The following is a 27,157-nucleotide window of genomic DNA, read 5'->3' on the forward strand; positions in this document are numbered from 1 at the left end:
GAGGGGGACAGGGTGTGGGCCGGTGAGATGGGGCAGACCTGGGTGTGGCTGGTGGGTGCAGCCTCCCGGCTCTGCTGGGCAGGTATGGGCGAGCCGGAAGGTGGGTCTAACCTCTGGGGTTCAGTGGGGGAAAGGGAGCTGCTCAGGCAGAGGAGGGCCATATGGGCACAGCGGGTGAGGCGACAAGGGCAGGTCCTGGGGGAGGGGTCGGGTGGGGGGGTTGAGTCAGGTGAGCAAGGGCGGGTGTGGAAGGTGAGTCAATCGTAACAGCGATGGACGGGAACCAGAGCTCAGTTGTCTACGCCGCCTAAGAAATTGTCCTGGAGCAGAGTGGCTTAAAACAGCAAACATTTCTTTTTTCTCGGTTTCTACGGGCCAAGAATACAGGAGCACCACGATTTCTTAAATATGACACCAAAAGCACAGGCAATTAAAAAAAAAAAAAAAAAAGGTAAGTGGAACTGATCTCAGGTGGCCTCGGCCTGCAGAGGCTTGAAGCGGGATCTCGGTGAGAGTGTGGAATCCTAACCACTAGACCATGAGGGCCAATGGCCAGTGACAAGGCCCTGGCTTGTCTGCTTTGTAGAAATGAATTTCAACAAAGGGACAAAGTACAGAAAAGTGTTTATTAGGAGGAAAAAGAGTGCGTGTGGATGGACACGCGGGCGGGCTGAGAGGGAGAGTCATGCCCTCGTGGTGGTTTGAATCACTTATATGGGGCATTTCTTCCGGGTTTCCTCTGGTCAGTCGCCTTGCTTTGCCTGGCTCTGAGTCTGTATTTGGTTTATCTCAGGCTCCTCCCCTGTGTGCGCATCTCTTAGCCAAGATGGATTCTGGCGCAGAGGCCTGTGGGTAGGTTGACACCACCTATAATAGGGTGGCGCCCCCTCCCTTTTTGGCCCCTGAGGAGCCTTTCTGCACGTGTGGAGTCAGGAAGGTCTCCTGGACCTCAAGAATGAGGAATATGTGGTCTTTATCTCTTATCCGGACCGGACTCAGCTCCTCTCTGCTCCAGACATTCTCTTTATCTTGGAGTATCTGTCCACAGGGGACAGACTCCAGCTGCTCAGCCGCGGGCCTGTCTACCTCCTGCCTCAGAACTACGTCAAAATTTAACACGTCAGGACTTCCTGGTGGCACAGCTGTTAAGAATCTGCCTGCCGGGCTTCCCTGATGGCGCAGTTGTTGGGAGTCCGCCTGCCGATACAGGGGACACGGGTGCGTGCCCCGGTCTGGGAAGATCCCACATGCCGTGGAGCGGCTGGGCCCGTGAGCCATGGCCGCTGAGCCTGCACGTCCGGAGCCTGTGCTCGCAACGGGAGAGGCCACAGCAGTGAGAGGCCTGCGTACCGCCAAAAAAAAAAAAAGGAATCTGCCTGCCAATGCAGGGGACACGGGTTCGAGCCCTGGGCCGGGAAGATCCCACATGCCGCAGAGCAACTAAGCCTGTGCGCCACAACTACTGAAGCCTTTGTGCCTAGAGCCTGTGCTCCTCAACAAGAGAAGCCACCGCAATGAGAAGCCCGTGCACAGCAACGTACAACGAACAGTACGTACAACGAAGCCCGTACAACGAAGAGTAGCCCCTGCTCGCCACAACTAGAGAAAGCCCTGCACAGCAACGAAGACCCAACACAGCCATAAATAAATAAATAAATAAATAAAATTTAAAAAATTTAACACTTCGCATCAAAGGACACAATCAACCGGGTGAAAAGGCAACCCATACGAAGTGAGAGAGTGGCATGGACGTATATACACTACGCAATGTAAAATACATAGCTAGTGGGAAGCAGCCACATAGCACAGGGAGATCAGCTCGGTGCTTTGTGTCCACCTGGAGGGGTGGGATAGGGAGGGTAGGAGGGAGATGCAAGAGGGAGGGGATATGGGGGTGTACGTATATGTATAGCTGTTTCACTTTTTTATACAGCAGAAACTAACACATCATTGTAAAGCAATTATACTCCAATAAAGATGTTAAAAAAAAAGAAAAAGAAAAGGCAACCCATGAGTACAGGAGAAAAAAATATCAAATCACTATATCTGATGAGGGATTGATATCCAGAATGTATAGAGAACTCCTAAAACTCAACAACAAAAACCAAACAACCCGATTCAAACATGGGCAAAGGACTTGACTAGACATTTCTCCAGAGACACACAGGTGGCCAATAAACACATGAAAAGATGTCCGACGTCACCAATCACCAGGGAAACGCAAACTACAATCACAGAGAGATATTACCTACACCCATGAGGACGGCTATTCTCACAATAACAGAAAACAACAAGTGCTGGCGAGGATGTGGAGAAATTGGAACCCTCCTGCACTGTTGGTGGGAAGGTAAACTGGTTCAGCCACTATGGAGAACAGTATGGAGTTTCCTTAAAAAACAAAAGATAGAGCTACCACACGATCCGGCAATCCCACTTCTGGGAGTATCCTGTCGACCAAAAAACAGCGCAGGAAGCTGCAAATTAGAAAAGAGTTTATGTGGGTCTTAAAGGTTGCAGTTCAGGAGATACAGGCTCGGGTAAAACCGAAAGAGTTCTGGGGAGGAGGGAGAGTCAGGGCCTTATGAAGACGAAAGCCACCAGGTTGTGCAGTTGTCTGCTGAGAATTGTGGTTGACTCTGGCGCGAGGCAGGAAATATTCTTCCTTAAGGAATCACGAGTTATCCTAGGGTGAGGGTCCAATAAGTACGTGAGTTTCTGGCAGATGCTCTGATGTCTGCATGAGGACAGCGAGTGGTCAAACGGTCCGATTCCATCCGGGCTGAGATGTGCATAAGCCTCGCTACCTCAGTGGCTCCCCGGCTCAATTTTCAAGTGTGCTTTTAGCAAACCCCACCCCACTTTCATTTTCCTTCCACAATCCCCAAAGGACTTGAAAGCAGAGCCTCGAGCTCTGTCTTCACCCATGTTCACCCATCATTCACAACAGCTAAAAGTTGGAATCAACCCAGGTGTCTGATGATGGATGAATGGATAAAAGACACATGGTACAACCGTATATGATATTGTGACTTATAATCAATACATACTTCGTGTCCCTATTTCCTGGCAGACAGCTCCCAGAGCCCTGCTCTGAGCAACGGGAGCATCTTTTGTTACAATATTTGGTCTTCTGGCCTCAATCCCTGAAATCCCTTCAGAGCCATGAAGTGAAATGGGTGTCTTGTTATTCATAACAAGTCTCTTTCCACCACTACTGGGTTTATGGTAAGAGGTGACTACTGGAAATCCCCTAAGGATGGGGATATGGTTGCCAGGGAAACCGACCACGATTAGAGGGTTGGAGCCTCCATGAAAACCCCAAAGATGGGGGTTCAGAGAGCTGCCAGGTTGGGGCCTTCCATGTTTCAGACCCCAAATCCCACAGGGACAGAAGGTCCTCTGTTGGGAACCCTTCCAAACCTCGCCCTATATACATATCTCTTCACCTGGCTGTTCATTCATATCCTTTAATATCCCTTATAATAAACCCGCGATCTAGTAAGTAAACTGATTTCCTGAATTCTGTGAGCTGCTCTAGCAAGGAGGGGGTCGTGGGAACTTCCGATCTGTAGTCAGTTCGTGAGAAACACAGGTGACCTTGGATTGGCGGCTGAAGTGGGGTCTCTCTTTCTTGTCTCTGAGCACCTCTCCTGTGGGTTCTGCAGCTTCTGTCTCTCCCACTCCCCACACCCCTGGGGGTGTCCTCTGGGGACATCCCAGCATGGCCTGGTGGTACCCTGCGCCTCAGCCCGCATCCACTCTGCCCATCTGAGAGGTGAAAGTGGTTTCTGTGCCTTTTCTGAGGGCCGAGTTCAAGTCTCTGCTCAGGGACAGTCGCAGAGAACACCCTCCCCAGCTTTGCCCAGTTCCCAGTTTGTCAGTCTCCCAGTAGATTCCATATCGACGATTCTTATGCTTTTGGGCCTCAGGACACTTTTATTATTTATTTTAAATTTATTTATTTATTTATAAAAATATTTATTCATTTATTTATTTATTTTAGTTGCACTGGGTCTTAGCTGTGGCACACGGGATCTTCTTTGCAGCATGCGTGTGGGATCTAGTTCCCCAACCAGGGATCGATCCCGGGCCCCCTGCGTTGGGAGTGTGGAGTCTTATCCACTGGACCACCAGGGAAGCCCCCTCAGGACACTTTTAAACACTTAAAAATTACTAAGGCCCCCAAAGAACTTTTACTTATGTGTGTTATCCATCCATATTTACTGTATTAGAAAATAAAACTATGAAAATTTAAAGACCTGCATTTATTCTTCCTTTTAAAATAATGACGACAGACTTGTAGAAACCATCTATACCATGGTTTACCTCAGCTGATCCTCTAAACTCACTTCCAACCCTTTAAGTGCTCACCAATCCTGAACGAATTATGTCTTGAATTTGCCTAATTCTAATCCAGACCCCAAACCTCACACACACCTTACCCTTGCCCCCCAGATCCTGCTAAGACTCTCAAGGTAGCTAAGCCGCGTAGCTTTATCAATCTGTCCCTTGGTAGCATTTTGGGGAGCCAGCATTCAACACATAAAGAATAGATTCCTGAGAAATAGTTTTTTAAAAATTCAGTAAGAAGAGTGGCATGAATACACGTTTCTGCGAACCTCCCTGACGTCAGGCTTCTCAGCGGCAGCTGGACGTCGTCACCGCGTCTGTCTTTGGTCAGTTGGGAAATGTCGTCTTGGTCGAAGCATCCGGAGAAAATCCAGCCTCGCCCAGACTTGCAGCTGGAAAGGCAGGAGCTCATGAACAGCTTTTTGGGATCCTCGCGGACTTTCTCCTCTGCTCCAACACCAAACCCCAGCACGTGGCATCTCTCGGGGCGGTTGCAGTCTGGACCGGGAGCCCACCCCGTGCACCGCTCCCTGGGGCCCCGTGGACCCTCGGTCCATCTCGCTCCGTGGACGGGTCTCTGGCCGCCGTGATGCTGTAACATGGCGCATCGGTCGTTTGGAAAACGCTGGTTCAGAGTCTCCCATTCCGTGTCCACATGGAACTCACACCAACATCACAAGCTCGGAGAAAGGCCTTCAGGTCGGGAAGCCGTCTCGCTGATGCTGGCAGGTTCCAAAATTCTCATTCCCACTAGAGAGCTCGAGTTTACCGTGGCAACAAGGACTGTCTGCTGTTTTTCTCATTTTGGAGAAAACGTCTGCCGAGAACCCCGGTGTGAACAACGACGGCCCAGCGGTCAGTGGTTCTCACCCCTCGCCCGGCACCCGAGCCCAGCGCAGCGGGACGCTTGCGCCACGGCCCAGACTGAGGTCAGTTAAATTTGGAGCGTTTGCTGAAAGCGCTTCTTTCCCTGGGAGAGTGTGTGGGGAAGACGGGGGACCCTTCCCCGTGGCCACCCCGGGATCCTTGCTGAGCCAACAGCTTCACCCACTGGGGCTTTTGCGCCATCTGTGCCACGGGAGCCCAGTGAAAACGGCAGCTCACTTGGTGTTAGCTTCCGAGTCTGCGTTAACAAAGTATCATAACCTGCACGGCTTAAACACCAGGAATTCACTGTCTTCCAGTCTTGGAGGCTGGAAGTCCAAGGTCAGGTGTCGGCAGGGTTAGCTCGTCTAGGGCTGTGAGGGAGCATCTGGCCCAGGCCCCTCCCCCAGCCTTGATGGTTTGCTGCAATCTTTTTTTTTTTTTTGTGGTACGCGGACCTCTCACTGTTGTGGCCTCTCCCGCCATGGAGCACAGGCTCTGGACGCGCAGGCCCAGCAGCCATGGCTCGCGGGCCCAGCCACTCCGCGGAATGTGGGATCCTCCCGGACCGGGGCACGAACCTGTGTCCCCTGCATCGGCAGGTGGACTCTCAACCACTGCGCCACCAGGGAAGCCCTGCTGCAACCTTTGATGCTCCTCATCTTGTAGAAGCAGCGGCCTGACCTCTGCTTCCATCTTCAGGTTCGGGTTAGGCTTCTCTGTGTGTATGTCTATGTCCCTTATTTATAAGGATACTAGTCATGTTGGGTCAGGACCCACCCTCATCACCCTATCCTATATGAACCTGGGGGGAAACAATTCAACCCGTAATATACTGCTGTCCTGTTAAGCAGCTTGTGTAGCCTCCAGGGCCCCCCAGGGACCTGTGGACCCCACCTGGAACGCCGCGTCGTGCGGTTTAACTACTGAACAGGTCGAGAGCTTCTCAGCTCTAATTTTGCCTCTCGCGTTAGCCTGACACTTCAGGATGTCAGTCGCGGTGGGGCCGGGTGGTTGGTCGGGACCCTTTTCATGCTTTCGTGCCGTCCTCACCTGTGAAGCCGACCCCGCCGAGCAGCACCTTGCACAGGTGACAGGTGTACCCCTCACCTCTATTCTGTTCCCAGCAGCTCGATGTAGGTGTGAAGACATCTCACACCCTATGCTATTTTGTGCAGTAACCTTTTGGTGAATCGAATATTTTGAAAACGTTAAAAAGAAAGGAAAATGAAGAAGCTCCGCCCAAAATGTCACGGGAAGCCGCTCTGGCCTCCTGGCCCGGCCTGTGTACGGGAGGAGAGGAGGGGACACAGAGCCATGCCACGCGGGTGGGAGGAGGGCCACAAAGACGAGCTTGTCCCCAGGACAGAGATGGCCTTGTTGGGGGGACATTTGCTGGCGGCCCAGCCGGGTGCAGAGCGGGTGCTGGGCGGGCAGCTCCCCAGTGTGACGTTCCCCGCTCCACCCATGGTCAGATCCCCGCAGCCTCCGCTGGGGCTGCTGCCATCCAACCCTCCCTCTGCCCTGCTTGACCAGGGCAGGGTGGGAGGTGGGGACGTGAGTGGTTAGGGACACGCATCAGGCCAAACTGCATTGGAACCCAGGCCCTGACCCCCTCTGGGGCTCCAGGCAGGGGACCTGGCCCCTCTGTGCCTTGCTCTTGGGAGGGTGGGGAAGCCCCTCCTGGGAGCCCAGAGGCCTGAGCAGAGAGGCGGGGCCGGGGCATCTCAGAGCAGCTCCTGGGTAGTGAAGTCTGGCCTGGGGCCCCGGGGGAGAGGGCACTGAGGTGCTCATCCCCGCTCTGAGGCAGGGGCTCAGGCAAGCAGGGGGCGGGGCAGGGTGTGGGAGGCTGTCAGGTCCGGGTTTCCCACTGCTGGCTGCTCTGGACCAGCAGGGTCTGTGCCCTCAGCCCTCCCTTTTCATCTTGGACTCCTTGTCTGTGGGGTCCTGCCCAGGCCTGGGAGGACAGAGCCTCCTCTCGTGGCCTGGGGTTGTGGGGAGAACCTTCCTTTCCCAGGGAGAGGGGGCCGTGGTGATCAAGTCTCGGTGTAGCCCGGAAGGCCCCAGACACCTCCAGTTGCCCTTTACTGGGCTCTGCTGGACAGACTCGGCCCAGCACGGCCTGTCCCAGTTGGGAGTCGGGGCTTCCGAGGCCTGGCCCAGAGAGGGACAGTCGGCCCACCATCTCCCACCGTGAAAGGTACAGCCTGCCTCTGGGTCCAAGCTTCCTGTGGTTGCCCATCAGGTAGAGACCCCGGAACCGAGGCCTCTGGACACCCTGATCCAGGGTGGGTCCACCGGCTGCTTTGTCAGACGCCCCTGACCTAGCCAGGTGCTAGGGCACCCCGGCCGTCACACACCACAACAGGCAGGGCCGCCAGCAGAGAGCACCAGAGGCCTCCAAGGGTGGGGCCCAAGTTCGCTCATGGCCAGGTGGCCGGAAGCCTGCGTGGTGCGGAGAGCTGCACACTGTGTGCTCAGGGACCCCTCCGCTCCTGCACGGACCCCGTCCCAGCTGGCCATCTGCCCGGCCCTGCAGGCCCACGCCCTCTTCTGGGGCAACTCCCTCAGCTTGGGCTAAGCTCTCTAAATCTAGCTTCCGTGTTGCTCCTGTGACTCACGCCCCCTCCCTCCCTGGAGGCTTGGCAGCCCTGCTCCCCACTACTCCCACTCGGGCCTTCTGGACGGACATCAGTGGGCAGGGTCCCCCTCTCAGCCCCCAGCTCCCAGGAGTGTCCTCTGGGCCCTCTCGCAAGGGTGTGGAGGGGAGGGTGTCCTGGGCCCCCCACTTGGGTCCAGGGGTGAGCAGCTCACTGGGAACATCCCCAGCCCCGCCTGGTCACAGCCTGCCTCTGCTCGGGAGCTCTTCCAAAGGCGCAATCCCGGGGGGCTCCAGGAGACAGACAGACAGACAGACACAGGGCTGCTGGGAGGCTTAAGTGCTTTAATGATATGGATTCTGAGCCGTGGTCACCTTTCCTCGCTGGGGTGCGACCCGCAGAGTCCAGGGCTCCAAGACCCACCCACCCCGCACACAGCACGCCAGGCAAGACTGGCTTGAAACTTGCTCAGAGAAAGTTCCCTTCCGGCTCTGCGGAGGGGGGAGCGGGCAGGGCTGGGGTGGGGCTGAGGGGTGCCCAAGGCCAGAACTCGGGTGAGTGGTGTTCAGTCCATCCTTGATCCTCCAGGTGGTGAAGGGAGAACGGCATGCCCCCCACCCCAGTGGGGCCGGAGTCCCCCAGCCCACCCAGTTCAGAGCCAAGGGCAGCTGTGTGGCTGGGGTCTGCTGCCCTGGTGGCCGGCAGCCGGCCAGCTGGAGGTATGGGGATGCAGAGGTTGCAGGGGGCCGTGGGGACGGCGGCAGGGCCTGAGTCACCTGCACTGGGAGAAACCCTTGTGTGGACGGAGGCGGCCAGAGGAAAGTCCCCTGCCCCCTCCCAGGGTGCGTGTGTGGGTTCTGTGGCCTCAGGGAGAGCTGTGGGGAAGGGTAGGGCCGGGCCTGGGGCCGGCACAGCTCTGGCCTCAGCGGGCGGGCGGACGAGGGGCCGGCACCACCTGGTGGCAAGTTTGGCTACGGTGGGCATCGGGGCAGGTGGGGAGTGTGGGCCGGGGCACCGCTGAGCTGGAGGACAGGCCCCACGTGCCACGAGGCGGGCGAGCCGGTCCCCAGCCGGCACGACTCTCCGTCCGAGTCCACGGTCCGAAATACGTACACGTACAAAAATAATACTCCAGCCGCGGAGGCGGGCCCCGCCGCGGGCCGTGCGCCCCGCCGCGGGCCTTAGCTGTCTTCCTCCGCCCGCCTCTGGTTCTTGGAATGGAACTTGCTCATGAGCTCCTCCAGCTCCGACCCACCTTGCTGCTTCTGCGGGAGCCGGGGGACCCGCAGGTCAGTGTCCCGCCAGCCCCCCTTCCCGGGGCGCGCGGGGAGCGAAGGGCGGGGCGGCTCACCTCCAGGACGGCCTTCTGTACGGTGAGCTGGCTGTACACGCGGGCGCCCTCCTCCCCGCACACCTTCCGCAGCTCGTCCTTGTTGAGCGAGAAGAGCTGGGGCCCCGTCAGGATGCCCAGGTTCTCCACGATCCTGGGGGCGGGGGGCAGGGGGCGGGGAGGGGGGCGTGAGGGCGGGGCCCTGGCCGTGGGCGTGGCGGCCGCCGCGCCCGCCCCCTGCCCGCCCCGTGCGCCCCTCGGCTCACCGGGCGCTGAAGGCCTTGGCTTCCAGCCAGGCGCGGACCTCGATGGGGCCGGACTCGTAGGTGAGCGGCAGGTGCACCGGCTGGCTGCGCTCCACGCGGAAGTGCCGCGTCGGCTGCGCCTTGATGTGGCTGATCTTCTTGATGAGCTCGTCGTTGACCTCGTCCATGTGATGCATCAGCTCTGCGGGGCGCCAGGCGGCTCAGGTCTGCCCCGCGCGTACCCGGGGCTCCCCTCCCCACCGCCTCCCCCGCTGGCTCTGGGCCCCCCCACCCCCGCCCGTAGGGTCTGGCGGCCCCATCCCTCACCGCCTTTGTTCCCGGCAAAGCCTGGGGTCAGCTTGTGGGTTGGGCTGGCAGGACCCCAGTATTTCCCCCCCTGCAGGGTGAACAAGAGGGGCGGTGGGGGCGCCATTAGGTCAGCTTATCATCCCTCCCGGCACCCCTCCCCGCCCCTCCTCCCCCACCTCCCAGGACCTGCCCAGCCCCCCACCTTCCCAGACTCAGCCCGGAGCCGGGGAGCCCCCGCACCAGCCCCTATAGCCGCGGGGTCCAGGCTCCGGGCCGGTCTTTCTCTGCCCACCCCCCACCAACCCCCCCGCCACCCGGCCTGACCCCGCAGCAGGACAGAGCAGACCTCCGCCTCACCTGCTCCAGGAGGGCGTCCTCCGGCCGGGTCTCGGCGAGGATGTTGCCCGGCACATAGCCTGCCTGGCCGCTGCGATTTCGAAGCTTCCACCACTGGTGGTCGCCTTCCAGCACCTGTGGGCGCCGCACCCCCGCATCACCCCTGACCCACAGCGCCCGCTCCGCCCCGGCCCCGCCATAGGCACCAGTGCTGGGTGCTGGGACCACCCGTGTGAGCCCCTGTTTACCGATGGGCCAGAGAGAGCTCCAGAGTCCCCCCTGAGCCTGCCCCCCCTCCCCATTCTACACACCCCCTCCAGGTCCCCCTGGCCCACCTGGCCTCCCACCCATCCATAGGGGCCACCCCCCTCCCCGTCCCTCCCAGCAGCCTCCTAAGCCTCTAGTGTGGTTGTGGATATAGACCACCCCCCCCCAGCTGCTCCACTTTCTGTCCCCCAGCGGGTGGCCTGGATTCAGGACACAAAACTCGGAAAGTGCCTTGAGGGGGCTCCCGGGGTGGGCATGAATGACAAGCCCCTGCTGGATTGGGGGATCCCCCACTTGGCACAGGGAGGGCCCACCCCACCCCACCCCACCCTTCAGCCTGAGCCCAGCCCAGCCCAGGGGCCCTTGGGCTCCCTCTGAGATCCCCAAGACAGGGAGGCCCCTCAGCTGTGCTGGGGCAGGTGCCAGGCTGCTGACCCAGAGTGGAGCCCTGGGGTCAGGCAGATCCCACCTCTGGACCACCGCCCGCTCCCCGGCCCCCACTCACCTCCAGGACCTCGTCCTTGAGCACCGACAGCTCGTTCGCATTACGGGCTGTGAAGTCGTAGAGGACCTTGACGTACTTGGCCATGGCCGGTGTGGGTTCGTAGCCCCTGTGTGGAATGGGAGGGGCTGAGGCTCAGGGCTGGGCTGGGGTCTCTTCCTGGGCCTGGGGGAGGGCCAGGGGCAGCAGCTTCCCAGGTGAACGGCTGCGTCCTGTTCTGCGGCACAGCGGCTGCGGCTGTCAGCTGGGATGGAAACTGTGACAGCCCCGTTGCGTCTGGGGCCCCCTGCGTGGGGGGGCAGCGGAGGCGGATGGAATGCAAGGGTCTGTGGGCACAGCAAGGCCTGCCCTGCCCTAGCCCCTAGCCCTGGAGGCCTAGGGGTCTCCAGGTCCAGCCCCCCAGGGGATCTAGAGCCAGGCGCGTACCCGAGAAAGGACAGGCCGTCCCTGGAAAGTGGCTGACCATCGGGGGAGGGCCGGATGCTTTCAGAGCCATAGTCCCTCTGGCACTGCAGACACGATGCAGGGCCGCCCGTGGGCTGCAGGGTCCCAGGGTGTCCCAGCTCCTGCACGGAGCAGGCCTGTGCCTGCCACCCGTGCTGGGCCATCCCTTCTGGTCAGTCTGGCCCCTGATCACGAGGGCACCCCTCATACAGGTGCAGGGCTCGGGACCCTGGGGAAGTGGGGGCTCTGGGGCTGGGGCAGCCTCTGGGGCCCTGGTGGGGGGCTGTGTCAGGATTGGCCAGGGTGGACTGGTCAGGGGCTGGAGGTAAAAGGATGAAAATGTTTCTTGAAGGTGGCCCTAGGCCAGGGACCAGGGCATCAGGCTGGCGGGGCACAGGGAGGGGCACACTTGTTCAGAACATGGATTCCAAGCCCCTCCCCTCCTGAGACTGAATCCTGGGGTCTGGTGGGTAATGAGCTCCCCAGGCAGGTCCTGGGCCAGGGCTGAGAACAGAAAGTAGGAGGGGAGGGGAGGAAGGATGGGGACTCCCCCAGGCCCTGGGGCTGTAAGACATGGTCTGTGGAAATGTGTGCGGCCAGAGGGAGAGAGGCCGTTCCCACCCAGACCATCGGTCTCCTCCTCCGGCTCTGAGGCTGGGCCTAAATCAGCCCCACCAGGGCAACTGGGATCGTTGAGACCGTTTAAGTTCAGTGGTTTAGTACATTTCTAACCATGATTCTAAAGCATAAACGTGGAGAAACAAAAAGAGATGACGTATTAGGTACGTCATCTAAGCACTTTATGGGTGCTTTCGACATTTTCCCCTCAACTGTACACCACAAAGTTGAAAGGAAACCCGGCTCTAGCGTGGAAAGCGGTATTTTGACGGTCGTGAAAAACGCGTTTGCTGCCACCTGGTGGCAGTGTACCCATAGCAGAGCCTCCGTGATTTGAGGGGTGAGCGTCACACTCCCTCACTTTGAGCAGAGCTTACCTGTGAGCATGTGGGGAGCCGACTTGGGGGAGGACGTCTCCCTGGGGTGTGGGCTCAGATGCGAGGCCATGCTTTGGGGAGTTTCTGAAGGACGTGCGGCTCACTGGAGTTGGCTGTGGGGAAGCGGACACTGGGACTTGGTGTGAAGCAGGGGCTGGGCCAGGAGGGCGGGGTGGTGAGGGCAGTGGGCGGGGGTGGAGTGCAAGCGGGGCTGCGGGCGCTCTGACCTCATCAGCGGGGGCTGACGCCAGCCCCTCCACCTCCCAGGGGGCCTCCTGCAGCACGTCCAGTGGTGGCTCCCAGCCGCTCTGGAACTTGGGCACGTAGGGGGGCACCTGCGGCTCCCGAGGCCACTCGGAGCTGGGGTGGGAGGTCCTGGGGTCAGCTGGGCCACCCACCAGAGCTGGCCCCACCCAGGACCCCCAGCCCGCCCGCCGAGGGACCCATCCTGGTGTGCGCCCCATGCCACCACCCTACCGGGGTCGTGTCCAGGTCTCCCCCAGGGACTCCCACAGCGCCATCTCCTTGGGGACCAGGTGGCCGCGCAGGAAGCCCACAGTGTCTCGGGAGAGCAGGGGGCTGTAGACGGAGCGAGCAATGTCTGGGCCACCACAGGTGCTGACGATCTGGGGCACAGCGGGGCGTCAGAGGCCCCCCCCCACCCTGCGCCTGCCTGCAACACCACTGGCCTGCCCACTGCGCCCCCCACTCCGAGTGCAGACGCCGGCCCCAGCCCACTGCCCAAGGTGGGCACTTGCTTCCCCCCAAGTCAGGGGCAAGCCCCCCAGGCCCCCGCTCCCCCGCCCCAGCCCCTGCCTCCCCCCAGCCCCAGGCACCAGATCCAGAGGCCCGAAGAGGAAGTGCACCAGCTCGGCTGCGCTAGGATTCTGGATGTGCTTCTGCAGCTTGGCCTGTGGGCAGGGAGCAGGCCGACCTGTGGGGTGGCACCAGGGACAGGGCACCCCACCCACAACATCAGCTCGGAGGATGGGGTGGGCCGCTCTACTCACAAGCAGGTTGATGGCCAGCTTGGTCTTCCGGAAACAGTCAACAAACTCGGCCTCGGAGGGGGGCCGTGCTCGCAGCGTGAGGACGCCCTCTGGACAGGGGGTTGCGGGGTGAGCCTGGCCGGCCCGTCGCTGCCCCGGCGGGTCTGGCCTCAGTCTAGTGTTCCCCACCCGCTGAGACTGGGCCTTGCTCCACTCAGTGGCCACTGGGCTCCCCACCTCCACTCCTGTGTCCACCCCGATGCCCCTCCCCTGTCCGGTGCCCCCCACCCCCTGCCCCGCACCTGCCGGCCCCTTCTTCCCCTTCTTCTTTCCCTTCTTGCGCTGGTTCAGCTGCTTGAAAGCCTCAGCAGCCTTCTGCAGCCGAGCCACGAACCACTCGATGTCGTCCAGGGCGCAGTTGAGGATTTGCTGGGGTCAGAGCAGGGGCAGGGGTCAGCCTCCGGAGCCCCACCCGCTGCAGGGACACCCCCACCCGCTGCCTCTTGGCCCCTGGCCTGGGGGAGGGGGTGGGTGCTGGCTGGGGGTTGGCCCCAGGAGCCCGGAGTGGGTGGGAGGTCCTGCCGGCCCAAGACCCACCGTCTCCTTCTCGATCTTCTGAGCCAGCACGGCCCTCGGTTCCTCGTCCTGCGCCTGCGACTCCCAAGCGCGAAAGCCTGTTCGGGAGCAGAGCTGCTGCTGACTGAGCCCCCCCACCCCAACCCTGCTGCCGCCCCCAGCCCATCCTCCTCGGCCCACCTGGGTCTCTGAGTGGCATGGGCAGGTCCACTCGGTTCTTGGTGGAGGGCGAGTCCCTGCCGTAGCGCTGGAAGGGGATGGGGGCTGGGCCCTGGGCCGGGGGCAGGACGGACTGCCGCTGCCGGATCTTCTCCTGGTGGCCCCTGAAGTGGGACGAAGGGCCGCTGAGCCTGGCCGCAGCCCCAGCCCCAGGCCCGGCCCCGCCCCTCGCCCCTCGCCCCTCCTCCCCTGCCCCTCCCCCCGCCCCTCCTCCCTCCCCCTACTTGAGGGTCTGTGGCCGCATCTTCTTCCCCAGGCGGCAGTCGGCCAGCGCGCTCTCGATGTCCTCGTGCACCAGCTCCGCCTGGGGGGACGGGGCATCAGGCTGGCTCTCCGGAGGGATCTGGGCTCCCCGCCCCGCGCCTATCCCGCCCCCCACTGCCCGGCCCTCACCTCCACCTCGTCGCAGTGAAAGAAGTGGACATCGGGCTTGCTCTGGTCTGAGTCCTGGCACACAAGCAGAAGCACCGATGGGTAGCGTAGCTGGTTCAGCACCGTCTGGCTGTGCCGCACGGTCGGCAGCGGGAAGTTCTCCAGCTCCTCCTGGGGGACAGGCGGCTGGGACCAGGCTCGCCATGGTGCATGGCGAGAGTCCCAGACACAGAGGAGGGCTCACGGCCATGGGCACAGGGAAGACCCGAGGAGCGGATGCCGGGGACACAGGCTGACTGTGGGCGTGGCCTGTGGCGTTCACGCCATGGATCTGGCACGGAAAAGGAACGTGGCCTGGACATGGACACGGACCCCACGGGGCAACGTGCATACAACGGGCCCCGCCTCGGTACAGCCGGTGGAGAAGCTCTGCGAGGTGGACGTGTCCCTGTGTGACGTGGCTCCCCTGTACTCTCGGCCCTCGGCCTGCTCCCTCTCCCACAGAGGCCCAGTGTGTCTGGGTCACTGCCTGTGCCTGCCTTGCAGGATGGGCGAACGCCCTCCCTCCTGCTGCCACCATACCTGGGATTCGATGTCCAGCAGCCGCAGCGACTGGTCGTTGACCTGCAGCAGCATCTCCTGTGTCCAGATCTTCTCCTTGGAGCTCAGCTGCACCAGCTTCCGGATGGCATCTTCCACGGACACAATGGCCTCACTCTTGTCCATGATGAATGTGGCCAAGTGCTGGGTGGGCAGGCAGGGGGTCACTCTGGGTGGAGCCCTCCTGGTGCCAAGAACCAGGGCCAAGGGGCTGTGCCCTGGGGCTCTGAGGGGCTAGGGCCAACCTTGGGGGTCTGAGGGGCTACAGCCAACCCTGGGGGATCCGAGGGGTCATAGTCAACCCTGGGGGTCTGAGGGGGTCACAACTAACCCTGGGGGTCTGAGGGGAACATCCCTGCCCTGGGGGTCTGAAGAGACAAAGCCCCACCTTGGGGGTCCTCTGCTCTCCTTGGGGGATGTCTGTGGGGGCCATGGACGTGCCCTGGCAACCCCCTTGGCAGCCCTACACACACAGCCCCCAGCCCACCCACATCTGCCACTGGGCTCCGTGACCAGGCTCCCTGCCCCTCCAGCAGCCCTGGTGCAGGCTCACGACAGGGCCTTGGCGCATGCCACCTCTGCCCGAGCCCCGTCTCCCCCAGCCCGCTCTTCCTTCCAGACTGTACGCGGACACTACCTTCCTGCCTGCCTGGCCACGGGCTCACCGTCAGCACGCCCCGACCTGCCCTCGTGTTTATCATCGTCCGACTCTATGCTGGACACGACATGCTTCTTCGTTTGCTTTCTGTCTGCTGCCTCCCCGGCGCCTGTGACAGTGCTGGGCCCCCAGCAGGCCCCCAGTGAATGTGATGGGAATGAACGAGCAGCCCATGGGGACCCCTGGCCCGCCCCGCTCCTCTCTCTCCGAGGCTGGCTCAGGCCCCTCCTCCTTCCAGGATCCCCCATGTGTCCTCGCTGACCTTTGCTGAATTCAGTAGACAATGCTGGGGCAGCTGGGTGAGTACTCACAGAAACTCCAGGCAGTTAAGGCTTAACCACAGAACATGGAAGCATGAAAGTGCTAGTAGGAAATACTAGGTAACTTCTGATAATCTCAGGAAGGCCTTCTTCACCGGGGGACTTTGCTAAGCAAGGAAGAAAATCCAGATGCTCAGAAGACAAGGCTGGGACTTCCCTGGTGGTCCAGTGGTTAAAACTCTGAGTTTCAACTGCAGGGGCGTGGGTTCGATCCCTGGTTAGGGAACTAGGATCCCGCATGCCACGCGGTGGGGCCACGAAAAAAAAAAAGGTAATAAAAAGACAAGACCAATAAATTTGACTTAATAAAAAAAAAAATTTCGGCCTGAAAAAAAGTACCACATACAAAGTATATAAAAAACCCCCTACAGATATAATAATAGATATAATGGAGGTGATGTAGGCTAATTTTCTTGATACAGGAGAAGGCCAACATGCATTACAATGACAGTTCTTACTTTGTTAAAAGCTCTATTTTGTTTAATAATTAAGGATACCAACGATAAATGAAAAAAGAATGAAAGAGTATGTAAATAAGTAAAAGATTAACAGCTCAATAGAAAAATTGACAAAAGGTATGAACACAGAGTCTGTAGGAAAATAAATATAAGTAAGCTTTTAATATAGAAAATGATACACAGGGGAATTTCCTGGTGGTCCAGGGGTTAGGACTCTGCGCTTTCATTGCTGAGGGCCCGGGTTCAATCCCTGGTTGGGGAACTAAGATCCCACAGGCTGCACGGTGCGGCCAAAAAGTATATATATATACACACACGTATATATGCAGACTCATTCAATACAAGAATTGCAAATTGAAGCTGGAGACTATGACTTTCGGAATGAGTTTTCGCTTATTCTGTTGCCCAGCACTATCAAGCCCTTGCGGGTTACACTGGCTGGTTAAGACGTGGAGAAGGAGGAACCCTTGCTCCGCACTCGCCTGGCTGCTCTGGGGAGGAGTTGATGACACTGGACCAGCCCACATGCTTCCCTCTTACAATCTCAAGGCAACCTGCACACGTGTAGAATGTGGCACGGGTACAAGGCTGCTCCCTGCACAACTCTTGGAGGCCAACCTACATGTCCATGGGCAGGTTAGAAAGAGACTGGGCAGGGGAATTGCCTGGTGGTCCAGTGGATAAGACTCTGCGCTCCCAATGCAGGGGACCCGGGTTCGATCCCTGTTTGGGGCACTAGATCCCACATGCACGCTGCAGCTAAGAGTTAGCATGCCGCAACCATGAGCCTGCATGCTGCAACTAAAAGATCCCGCATGCCGCAACGAAGATCCCACATGCTGCAGCTAAGACCTGGTACAGCCAAAATAAATAAGTAAATAACTAAATATTAAAAAAAAAAAAAAAAGAGGGACTTCCCTGGTGGTCCAGTGGTTGAGAATCTGCCTTCCAATGCAGGGCACGTGGGTTCCATCCCTGGTCGGGGAACTAAGATCCCACATGCCGCAGGCAACTAAGCCCACGTGCTCTAGAGTCTGCACGCCACATCAAGAGAGAAGCCTGTGTGCAGCAACTAAGGTCCAACGCGGCCATAAACAAATAAACAAATAAATAAATATTTTTTAAAAGAAAAGAAAGAGAGTGGGCAGAAATGTGCAGTGACTATCAGGCAGCTGGTCTGTCTGCATGAGGCGCGTCGTCAGCAAAATACTGCACAGCCAAACCATCCCACCCATGCTGCCCGTGCACTCCAAATGACTGAAAACATACGGAGCGTATTCTCTGCCCAGAATGGGATTCAATTAGAAATCCATAACAGAACGATAACTACAAATCCCTATTAATGGGAAATTAAGCAACACACTTCTAAATAAATCATGGGTCCATATTTGTAGAAGTTAAACAGCACACTTTTCAACAACAAATGAGTGAAAGAGGAAATCACAGGGGAAATAAGAAAATATCTAGAGACAAATGAAAATAGAAACACAACATATCAAAACTTATGGGATGCAGCAAAAGCAACGCTAACGGGAAATTTATACCTATAAATGCTTACATGGTTAAATGCTTAAAAAGAAGAGAAGTCTAAACAACCCATGGGTCAAAGAAGTTACAAGGAAATTTAGAAAATGTTCTGAGTCACAGCAACATGGGTGGACCTAGAGATGATCATACTAAGTGAAGGAAGTCAGGGGCTTCCCTGGTGGCGCAGTGGTTAAGGATCTGCTTGCCAATGCAGGGGACATGGGTTCGAGCCCTGGTCTGGGAAGATCTCACATGCCGCGGAGCAACTAAGCCCGTGCGCTGCAGCTACTGAGCCTGCGTGCCACAGCTGCCGAAGCCCATGAGCCTAGACCCTGCGTTCCACAACAAGAGGAGCCACCGCGATGAGAAGCCCGCGCACCGCAACGAAGAGTAGCCCCCACTCACCACAACTAGAGAAAGCCCGCGCGCAGCGACGAAGACCCAACGCAGCCAAAAATAAGTAAATAAATAAATAAATAGATTTATTTAAAAAAATAAGTGAAGTAAGTCAGACAGAGAAAGACAAATATCATAGGTTATCACTCATATGTGGAATCTAATTTAAAAAAAATGATACAAATGAACTTACTTACACAACAGAAACAGACTCACAGATTTCGAAAAAAAACTTATGGTTACCAAAGAGGAAAGGTGGGGAAGGGATAAAGTAGGAGGTTGGGATTAACGTACACACACTACTATATATAAAATAGATAACCAACAAGGACCCACTGTGTAGCATAGGGAATTATATTCAATATCTTGTAATAACCTATAATGGAAAAGAATCTGAAAAAGAAGGAATACATGTATATGTATAATTGAATCACTTTGCTGTACATCTGAAACTAACACAACATTATAAATCAACTATACTCCAATAAAATAAAATTTTAAAAAAGAAAATATTCTGAGCTGAACAATAATAAAAACAAGCACATCAAAACTTGTGGAAGAAAAAAAAAAAACTTGTGGAAGAAGATAGCTACAGCAGTACTTAGAGGGGCTTTATAGCTTTAAATGAATGGCAGAGAAGAAGAAAGACTTGATATCAATGGTCTGGGCATTCCTCTTCAGAAGCTAGAAAATGACAATCAAATGAAGCCCAGAGTAAGTGAAAAGAAGGAAACTAAGAGCAGAAACCAATGAACTAGTAAAATACACAAACAACAGAGAAAAATCAACAGAGCCCAAGGTTGGTTCTGAAAAGACTGATGAAATTGATAAACACTTAGCAAGACTGACCAAGAAAAAAATAGAGAAAACACAAATGATCAATAACCAGAAGGAGCGAGGGGACATCACTACAGATCATACGGGCATAAAAGTGAGTTTATAATAAAAGAAAACTTCCCCCAAAGGAAGCCCTGTATTCAGGGCCTCACAGGTGGATCCTAACAAATACTTAAGAGGGAAATCACAGCAACCTTCCATAAACTCTCTCTGAAGAGACTAGAGGAGCAGGAACATTTCTCCACTCATTGTATAAGGCCAGCAGAACTCTGATACCCAAACCTGCCAAGGGCACTGCAGGAAAAGAAAATTGTAGACCAATGTTCTAATAAATATTAATGCAAAAAAATCCTTAATGGGCTTCCCTGGTGGCGCAGTGGTTGAGAGTCCGCCTGCCGATGCAGGGGACACGGGTTCGTGCCCCGGTCTGGGAAGATCCCACATGCCGCGGAGCGGCTGGGCCCGTGAGCCATGGCCGCTGAGCCTGCACGTCCGGAGCCTGTGCTCCCCAACGGGAGAGGCCACAGTAGTGAGAGGCCCGCGTACCGTTAAAAAAAAAAAAAAAAACCTTAACAAAATAGTAGCAAATTAGTCTTGTCAAGTCAATACATGAAAAGGATAATAAACCATTAGTAAATGAAGTTTATCCTAGAAATGCAAGGTTGGTTCCACATTTTAAAAAATCAGCATGATTCATTACATTAACTAAGTAAATACATTTCAATTGAGAAAGCATTTGATAAAATTCAACAACTTTCATGATAGAAGTTCTCAGCAAACAAAGAATGGAAAGGAACTTCCCCGTTCTAGTAAAGGGTATCTACAAAAACATACAGCTTATAAAACGGGGAATTCTGAATACTCTCTTCTAAGATTGGACACAGGCAAGGGTGTCCACTATCATTACTTTTAGTGAGCACTGTCCTGGTAGTTCAAGGAAAACAAAGTGGCTAAAATTAAGAAATTAAGCACTGTACTTTCAGACAAAATGATTGCGTACATAAAAAAATCCAATGAAGCTATGAGCAATTCCTGAAACAAGTAAATGAATTCAGCAAGGTCTCAGGATACTCAATCACTACACAAAAATTCAATCATATAAAACAAATGCTGAGACATCCCTGGCGGCGCAGATGGTTAAGAATCCACTTGCCGATGCAGGGGACACGAGTTCAAGCCCTGGTCCGGGAAGATCCCACATGCCACGGAGCAACTAAGCCCTTGCCCCACAACTCCTGAGCCAGTGCGCCACAACTATTGAAGCCCACACGCCTAGAGCCCGTGCTCCGCAACAAGAGAAGCCACCGCAATGAAAAGCCTGCGTACCTCAACGAAGACCCAACGCAGCCATATAAATAAATAAATAAATAAATAAACAAACCCACAAGGCTTCGGTGCCCCCCCTCCCATGGCCACCACCTCTCACCCTCCCTGTTGGCCTCAGCTTCATCATCCGGGAGGGGTCAGCAAACCTGCCCACATCCCCAGCCTTGCTGGCTGCTGGGCAGGCAGGAGAGGTGGCCCCAGCCTGGGGTCCTTCCACAGGCTAGCCTGGACCAAAGTCTAGGAGAAGGGCTGGGAGGCCCTGCTGGCACAGGTGGCTCCTCACCAAGGAGGGCAAAGTCCTTTGCACAGAGAGGTGGCAGAGCGGCCCTTGGACGCTGAGTCTGCAGCAGTCATGAGCTGACCACACAGGATGGCCCCTGCCTGCCCAGGTTGGCAGCGAGGGCTGATCGGCAACACAGCCCAATGCAAGAGCCCTAGGGACTCCCATGTCTCATTGCACCCACTGTACAGAGGAGAAGACTGAGGCTCAGAAAGCAGTGACTCGCCTGGCTTCTGTGGGCATGGAGGGTTCTAAGGGGAGGGACGTTCTTACCTTCCTGGTCCAGGCCCCCCACCTTCCTGGTCCAGGGTTCCCCGCTTCCTGGTCCAGGCCCCCCACCTTCCTGGTCCAGGGCTCCCCGCTTCCTGGTCCAGGGCTCCCCGCTTCCTGGTCCAGGGCTCCTCACCTTCCTGGTCCAGGGCTCCCGCTTCCTGGTCCAGGCCCCCCACCTTCCTGGTCCAGGCTCCTCACCTTCCTGGTCTAGGGCTCCCCGCTTCCTGGTCCAGGCCTCCCACCTTCCTGGTCCAGGGCTCCCCGCTTCCTGGTCTAGAGCTCCTCACCTTCCTGGTCCAGGGCTCCCCACCTTCCTGGTCCAGGGCTCCCCACCTTCCTGGTCCAGGCCCCTCACCTTCCTGGTCCAGGGCTCCCCGCTTCCTGGTCCAGGGTTCCCCGCTTCCTGGTCTAGGGCTCCCCACCTTCCTGGTCCAGGGCTCCCCGCTTCCTGGTCCAGGGCTCACCTTCCTGGTGCAGGGCTCCCCGCTTCCCGGTCCAGGGCTCCTCGCCTTCCTGGTCCAGGGCTCCCCACTTCCCGGTCCAGGGCTCCTCACCTTCCTGGTCCAGGGCTCCCCGCTTCCTGGTCTAGGGCTCCCCACCTTCCTGGTCCAGGCTCCTCACCTTCCTGGTCCAGGGCTCCCCACTTTCCTGGTCCAGGGCTCCCCACCTTCCTGGTCCAGGGCTCCCTGCTTCCTGGTCCAGGGCTCCTCACCTTCCTGGTCCAGGTTCCCCACCTTCCTGGTCCAGGCCCCCCACCTTCCTGATCCTGGGTCCCCCTCCCTCCTCCCACTTCAGCCATTCCCAGCCCTGCTGTCCTGCAGGTTTGGACGATGACCAGGAACCAGGAACTTGGCCGGCTGCCACGAGCAGGAAGGTCATTTTAAAAACGTATTTCCTGAGTTCTAAGTGTGAATTAAAAGTGACCTAGGAGCGAAGGCCTCGGAGCTGGCGGCTCCTCTAGAGTGCAGCTACCCATCTCGACTGTCCAGGCTGAGTGGGATTAGCCGTCGAGGACGTCCCTGCAGGAGCTCAGAAACTCCTCCCTCCTAGTCTGGCTCCCTGTTGTGAGGCCAGGATGACAGTTTCCCTCCCACTGGGGTTTCCAGGGGCACCCAGAGCTGTCCTTGCCTTCCTGTGTTGCCCCTGGCATCCCTCTCCCTGATGTAGCCCCAGGGTTCCTGTGCCCCTCAGACCGGGAGCTCCCCAGGACTGGAGGGAGGCTCTGGGGGTGAGCCCAGTACAGGCTGCCTGCTGTGGGACCACTTCTCCCCCGGCCTCAGTTTCCCTACAGGCCCGGGGATCCCAGAGCACAGAGGACAGGAGTGCCCCGTGGGGTGAGGGGCTCACCTGGACGTGGTACTGGGAGGTCTCGTGCATGATGACATTGGAGTTGGAGTACTTCTTCCTCTGCTCTGAATAAGGAGACACGGTCACTCACCCCTGACGGCGGGACCCCAGATGGGGCCGCAGGGAGGGCAGAGTGCAGGGGAGGAGGGCTGCTCTGTGGGCCCTTTGTGGCCTCCAGGAAGGACACAGGGCACAGAATGGAGGGATGGCCCCTCCTGGCAGAACATGGAGCTCCCTCGGGCCCCAGGAGGGACCCCCAGCTCAGAGTGGTGACGGCACAACTGTGTCTGGGGTCTGTCCTGGAGCGGATGCAGGAGGCTCAGCCTCCTTTCCTGGAGGCCCCCTGCCCACCTTCCTGGGGAGGGGTCTGGTCCAGGGCTTCCCCCAACTCCAAGAGCTCCCAGCTCCCATCTCCCTGCCTCTCCCTGTCCCTCCCTGGGGGTCCTTGCTTTCCAGAGGTGGCACTGCATGGCTGGGGGAGGGTCAGAGCTGGGGGAGGTGGGGGCCAGCCAGGCCCCGCCCTCCCAGAGCAGACACCTGGCAGTCAGTCCAGCAGGAGCCCCCGCCCCTGGAGGATCGGGTGGCAGAGAAGAGCACAGAGAATCAATATTGATGCTCCCTGAATTATTAGTAAGGCCTCTCCCCTTACTGGCTCACTGTGGGGAGGGCTATTCAGTGGCCAGAGTTTGGGGGAGGGACCTGAGCACCTGCTGGTTGACTAGGGTCCAGGGGCCTTCTCTGGGTGCCCAGGGCTGACCTGCGTCTCCCCGGGTGGGGGCCTGGCACAGCCCTGGAGAAGGGAGTGGGCGAGACCCTCCCAGCCGAGCTGGCCCCCGAGGCCTCTTGTCCTCAAACCTCACTCACCAAACAGGTCCTTGGCACTCATCTTGGCCACACCGTCAGACCGGCCCAGGCTGCCACTGCAGGGGAGGGGCTGGTGAGGGTGGGGCCCATGCCGCACCCCTCCCTGGGGACTATGGGTGGGTAGCGGGTGGTGGGGGCCTAGTGGGTGGGGGTGGGGGCTCACTTGGCAGCACCCGGGCAACAGCTCACGGACCCTGATTGGCTCATGGCGTCCTCGACGGTGGCTGGCGGTGAGAGGGCAGACCTCAGAGTGGCCTGAGTCCAGGGCTTAGTGCCTGGCCCACACCTGAGTGCACAGGGGAGCCAAGCTGACACCTTATCGTGACCTGGCCGGGGCCTTGCTACCCCAGCACAGGGCCTGGGTCCCCTCCCCATCCCTCCCTGGATCCAGGGCCTGGAGCGCCGATGGCCTGGCCAGATTCCCCAGGGTGCCTGGGCAGGCAGTCCTCAGGAAGCAGAGCCCTGCCTTCCGGACACACCAGGACTACCCCTGCTCCACAACCCAGCTGGTGTTCACTGCAGCCCCATCCCTCCCTGGACCCTCGGTCCTCTACAGGGACCCCCAGGACGTGCCAGCAGAGGGGTCCCACCCCCAGAGGCTGTCTGGAGTGGGGCTGCGAGGAAGATGTCCTGGGGGCTCTGAAGGGGGGTCGGGGGAAGAGGCACCTTCCAAGCAGAGGGAACAGCATGTTTAAAGGCCCTGAGGCAGGCGGGAGCCAGACAAGGGAGAAAGGCAGCAAAAGATGAGGCTGGAGCCCAGGGCGAAGGGTAGGGGGCCCGGGGACCCAGAGCCCAGAGTGAAGCGCAGACGGAGCCCACCCTCTGAGGGGTGAGCAGAGCCTGGTGCCCCTGGGCCAGGCTGACATGTCCTGTGGGATTCTGTGCTCTGTGGGGACCTCTGGGTCCACACTGTGCCGCATCAGATGTCACCAGTGATGCCATCCATCTGCGGCTTCAGTGTTTAGGGGGCTGCAGGGTTGGGTCGCAAGCCAGGGGTGCTGGTATCCAGGGCAGGTAGTACCTGGTACCTGGTAGCTTGTACCAGTGCCTGGTAGCTTGACCAGGTACTACCTACAGGGAAGGCTCCCAGGAGGCGTGAGGGACCCGGGGGCTTCAGGCTACCCCCTCCCACATGCCACCGAGGGTCCCGGCTTGGCCAGATTCCTCTGTCCATCTGTCCGTGGAGAATGTCCGGAATGCTCATGACCTCAGTAGGTGAGCCCGAGTGTTTGCTTAATGGGATTCCTGGCGGGCTGAGCCGAGGGTGCTGGGCACGTGTGTCCAGATACACACACGCACCTGGGCGAAACCGCGGCCTGTGAGCACACAGACACCTAGGTCGTGACATTCGGCCTCCCCTAGGGGGCGGGGTGGGGGGCCTCAGGGCCAGCCAGGGAGGTGGGTCCAGGCATCTGGGTTGGGGAGCAGCTGGGGGAGAGGCCACTTACAGGCCGGCTCCAGCGGGGAGTAAGGGGCTTCTTCAGCTGACTGGGGTGGGGATGACACTAGCCCTGAGGGCCCCAGGGCCCAGGCTGCACTTTGGTTTCACTGTGGTCATTTTCCGGGTGCAAAGGAAGGCCGAGTATGGTGCCTGGTCAGGCAGGGGAGGGCGAGGAGGCCCAGTAGGGCAGGGAGGGCAGAGGGACCAGCTCCAAGTTCAAATTCCAGCTCGCAGCTGACCGACCTTGGGGAGCAGTCAGCTTAAGGCCCAGGGAGCCAGGTGGGGCCCGGGTTGGGGGAGACCCTGGGGCTCTGGCTGTGCCCAGGTCTGGGCCCTGCGGGTTGGGGGAGGGAAACGCCTGGGACGCTGTAGGTGGGGAGCAGGGCGCCGAGCTTGCACTTGGGAGGCAGAGGCAGGCGGAGAGCTGGGCGGCGCTGGACCCCTGACTGCACTGGGCAGGGCCAGGAGAGGCCCCGCCACAGGCCGTGGGGGAGGTGCGGGAGCAGAGGCGGCGCCAGCTGGGCTGGGCCTCCCAGCGCAGCTGGGGCTGACCACATCTGGGTGGGGCACAGGGGGTCGGTGGCGCACTTCAGAAGCACCAGGAACCCTGCTCACCCGCCTCCCCTGCCACCGGGACACCTGAGGCACATGGTCTGCCCCAGGCCAGCCCAGCCCAGGTTGGAGGCACACAGGCCCCGGCAGCTCGGCCCCCAGCCTCCTCCCTGAAACTCCCACACCCCAACCTTAACCGAGAGCCTGACCCCGGCCCGATGCTTCCCTGGCCCTGCGTTTCAGCCTGCCTCTGACCCACAGGAAGCCGGCTAGCACGCCAGAGGAGCCCCCAGCCTGCCCCGGCAACAGTGGTGCAGATCCTTTGAGGGGCAGGGGCTGACCTCCTCAACACCGCTTCACTGGAGGAGGGGGTTCCTGCCACCGAGCCCCAGGGCTGGGAGGCGGCCGGCTGACTCAGAAGCCACTGGCTTACAAACATCCCCAGCGCACGGCGCCGCCCCAGGACCGGACGGGGCGGGCCAGGCCGCAGGAACCCGGCTGCGGCCACCAGCCCAGGGAAAGCCCGCGGGCCCGGCGCGGCCCCTCGCGCCCGATGCCCCATGCGCCCCGGCCCGGCCTGCAGACCCAGGCCAGGGCCCCGCGTCGCGCTGCCACCTGGGGAAACTGAGGCCCGGGCAGCCCGCCCTCCGTGCGCTCGGCTCCCCTGTGGCTCCAGGGCCGAAGCGGGTGCGGGCGCTAGGCGGGGCACTCACCTGCTCCTCTCGCGGCCCCGCGCCTGGTCGCCCACTGGTCCCTTAGTCCGCGCGTCTGTCCGCCCGTCTGTCGGAGCCTGGTTCCAGAGGAGAGAGGGACGCGCGGAGGAGCCGGGGCGGGGCGCGGGGAGGAACCTGAGCGGCAGGTTAGAGTCACCGTGCGCGGGCAGGCACTGGGCAGGGGCGGGGGTGGGACGTGGATGCCCCGCCCACCCCGCCCCCGCTCCAGACCCCGCCCCCACCGCGGCTCCCCGCGGACGGTCCCCACAGCCACCCGGGTCCCTCTGCGCAAACCCCACCCCTAAAGCGGGAGCGCTGGTGGACGGGTGGGCGGGGCCTGGAGCCCATCCCTCGCTGGGGTGCTCTGGGCGACAGCGCGCCCTGACGCTGCTCTGAGATCTACCCGGGGCAAGCCCAGCTGCCTGCACCCCAGAGGAGTGGCGTGGAGTCCTGGGGAGGTCAGACCTGCCCCTGCCAGGTGCCCCCAGCCTCAGGTGCCCCAGGACCCGGGGCCGAGTCCCATCCTCTTCCACTGGGGCCCCTCTGGTCTGGAGGGAGCGCTAGGGCCAGGCTTTAGTCTGAGTGAGTCTCAAAGGTAGGACCATGGGCCAGAGGTCCTGCAGTCCAGCTCCCTGAGCTTGCCAGGTCGGGGGCGGGGATACCTCCTCCACGATCTAGGAACTCCTGAAGTCTCCTTCCTTGTGTCGCCCAGCCCAGCGTGGGCACCCCCTGAGGAGCGGGGTTATCCCACGGCCGGGGAGGGGGGCGTCGGGACGCCTGTGGCCTATGCTGTCCTTGAGTGCCAGGGCAGCGTTGGTGTGAGAGCGCTCCGGGCAGTGACCCCCGCTTTAGGCCAGGCCCCAAGCTCTGCCCGCCGTTCTGTCTTTCCTCCTGCTGAACTGATCCCCAGGATGGCCGTGCCCACCAAGCTGGGTAAGGAGGGCAGGCCAGGTGGTGGTGGGCACCCCCAGGCACCCCAAGGCTCCCGCTGTTGTCCTGGGGTGGGGGGAGCAGGAAAGGTGTGCCAGGACGTGGTCCTAGAAGGCCGCGCAGCTGGTGTTTGCCAGGAGCCCCAGCTAAGGAGACACAGCGTCCTGGAAGGCCAGCGGCATTGTCCCTCCCCATATCGCCAGGGCCTTCCTGCCTGTCTGGGGTGTTACTGGTGAG

General features: G+C 59.2%; 1 protein-coding gene across 5 annotated transcripts; it reads right to left on the minus strand.

The window, feature by feature from the left end:
- Window positions 1–8,138: 8,138 nt before the first annotated feature.
- On the minus strand, window positions 8,139–26,128 carry EPS8L2 (EPS8 signaling adaptor L2). Of its 5 annotated transcripts, none has more exons than XR_003429510.1 (21): window positions 23,448–23,570; window positions 23,285–23,340; window positions 22,421–22,485; window positions 14,981–15,142; window positions 14,420–14,569; window positions 14,251–14,330; window positions 13,988–14,130; window positions 13,829–13,905; window positions 13,534–13,660; window positions 13,253–13,341; window positions 13,079–13,153; window positions 12,720–12,868; window positions 12,470–12,602; window positions 12,243–12,355; window positions 10,807–10,912; window positions 10,056–10,169; window positions 9,717–9,786; window positions 9,411–9,591; window positions 9,166–9,298; window positions 8,928–9,079; window positions 8,139–8,590 (listed from the first exon to the last, which is right to left on the minus strand). XR_003429510.1 is itself a non-coding variant. In XM_027090806.1 (21 exons), exons 2-21 carry the CDS (start codon window positions 23,489–23,491, stop codon window positions 8,996–8,998), a joined length of 2,121 nt encoding a protein of 706 aa, XP_026946607.1. In that variant the 5' UTR covers window positions 23,492–23,570; window positions 25,991–26,128; the 3' UTR covers window positions 8,139–8,995. The 5 variants fall into 5 exon arrangements, 4 of the variants coding, with proteins under 4 accessions (XP_026946607.1, XP_026946606.1, XP_026946608.1 ...); XM_027090806.1 differs by adding an exon at window positions 25,991–26,128 and having other exon boundaries at window positions 8,139–9,079; window positions 23,478–23,570; XM_027090805.1 differs by adding an exon at window positions 25,991–26,127 and having other exon boundaries at window positions 8,139–9,079.
- Window positions 26,129–27,157: the final 1,029 nt, after the last annotated feature.

Source organism: Aethalodelphis obliquidens, unplaced genomic scaffold (assembly GCF_003676395.1).
Source record: "Aethalodelphis obliquidens isolate GAN/ISIS:26980383/991018 unplaced genomic scaffold, ASM367639v1 scaffold69, whole genome shotgun sequence".
Classification (NCBI taxonomy): domain Eukaryota; kingdom Metazoa; phylum Chordata; class Mammalia; order Artiodactyla; family Delphinidae; genus Aethalodelphis; species Aethalodelphis obliquidens.

Bases quoted from the DNA above. Each gene is read 5' to 3' on its own strand.
- EPS8L2 (XM_027090805.1), bottom strand. From the start codon at position 23,491: ATGAGCCAATCAGGGTCCGTGAGCTGTTGCCCGGGTGCTGCCAA. The intron at 12,356-12,469 runs GTCAGAGCGCCC...GCTTCCCCACAG, and splicing joins CGTCAGCCCCCGCTGATGAG to CCAACTCCAGTGAGCCGCAC. The intron at 10,170-10,806 runs GTGAGTGGGGGC...CGGCGCCCACAG, and splicing joins TCAAGGACGAGGTCCTGGAG to GTGCTGGAAGGCGACCACCA.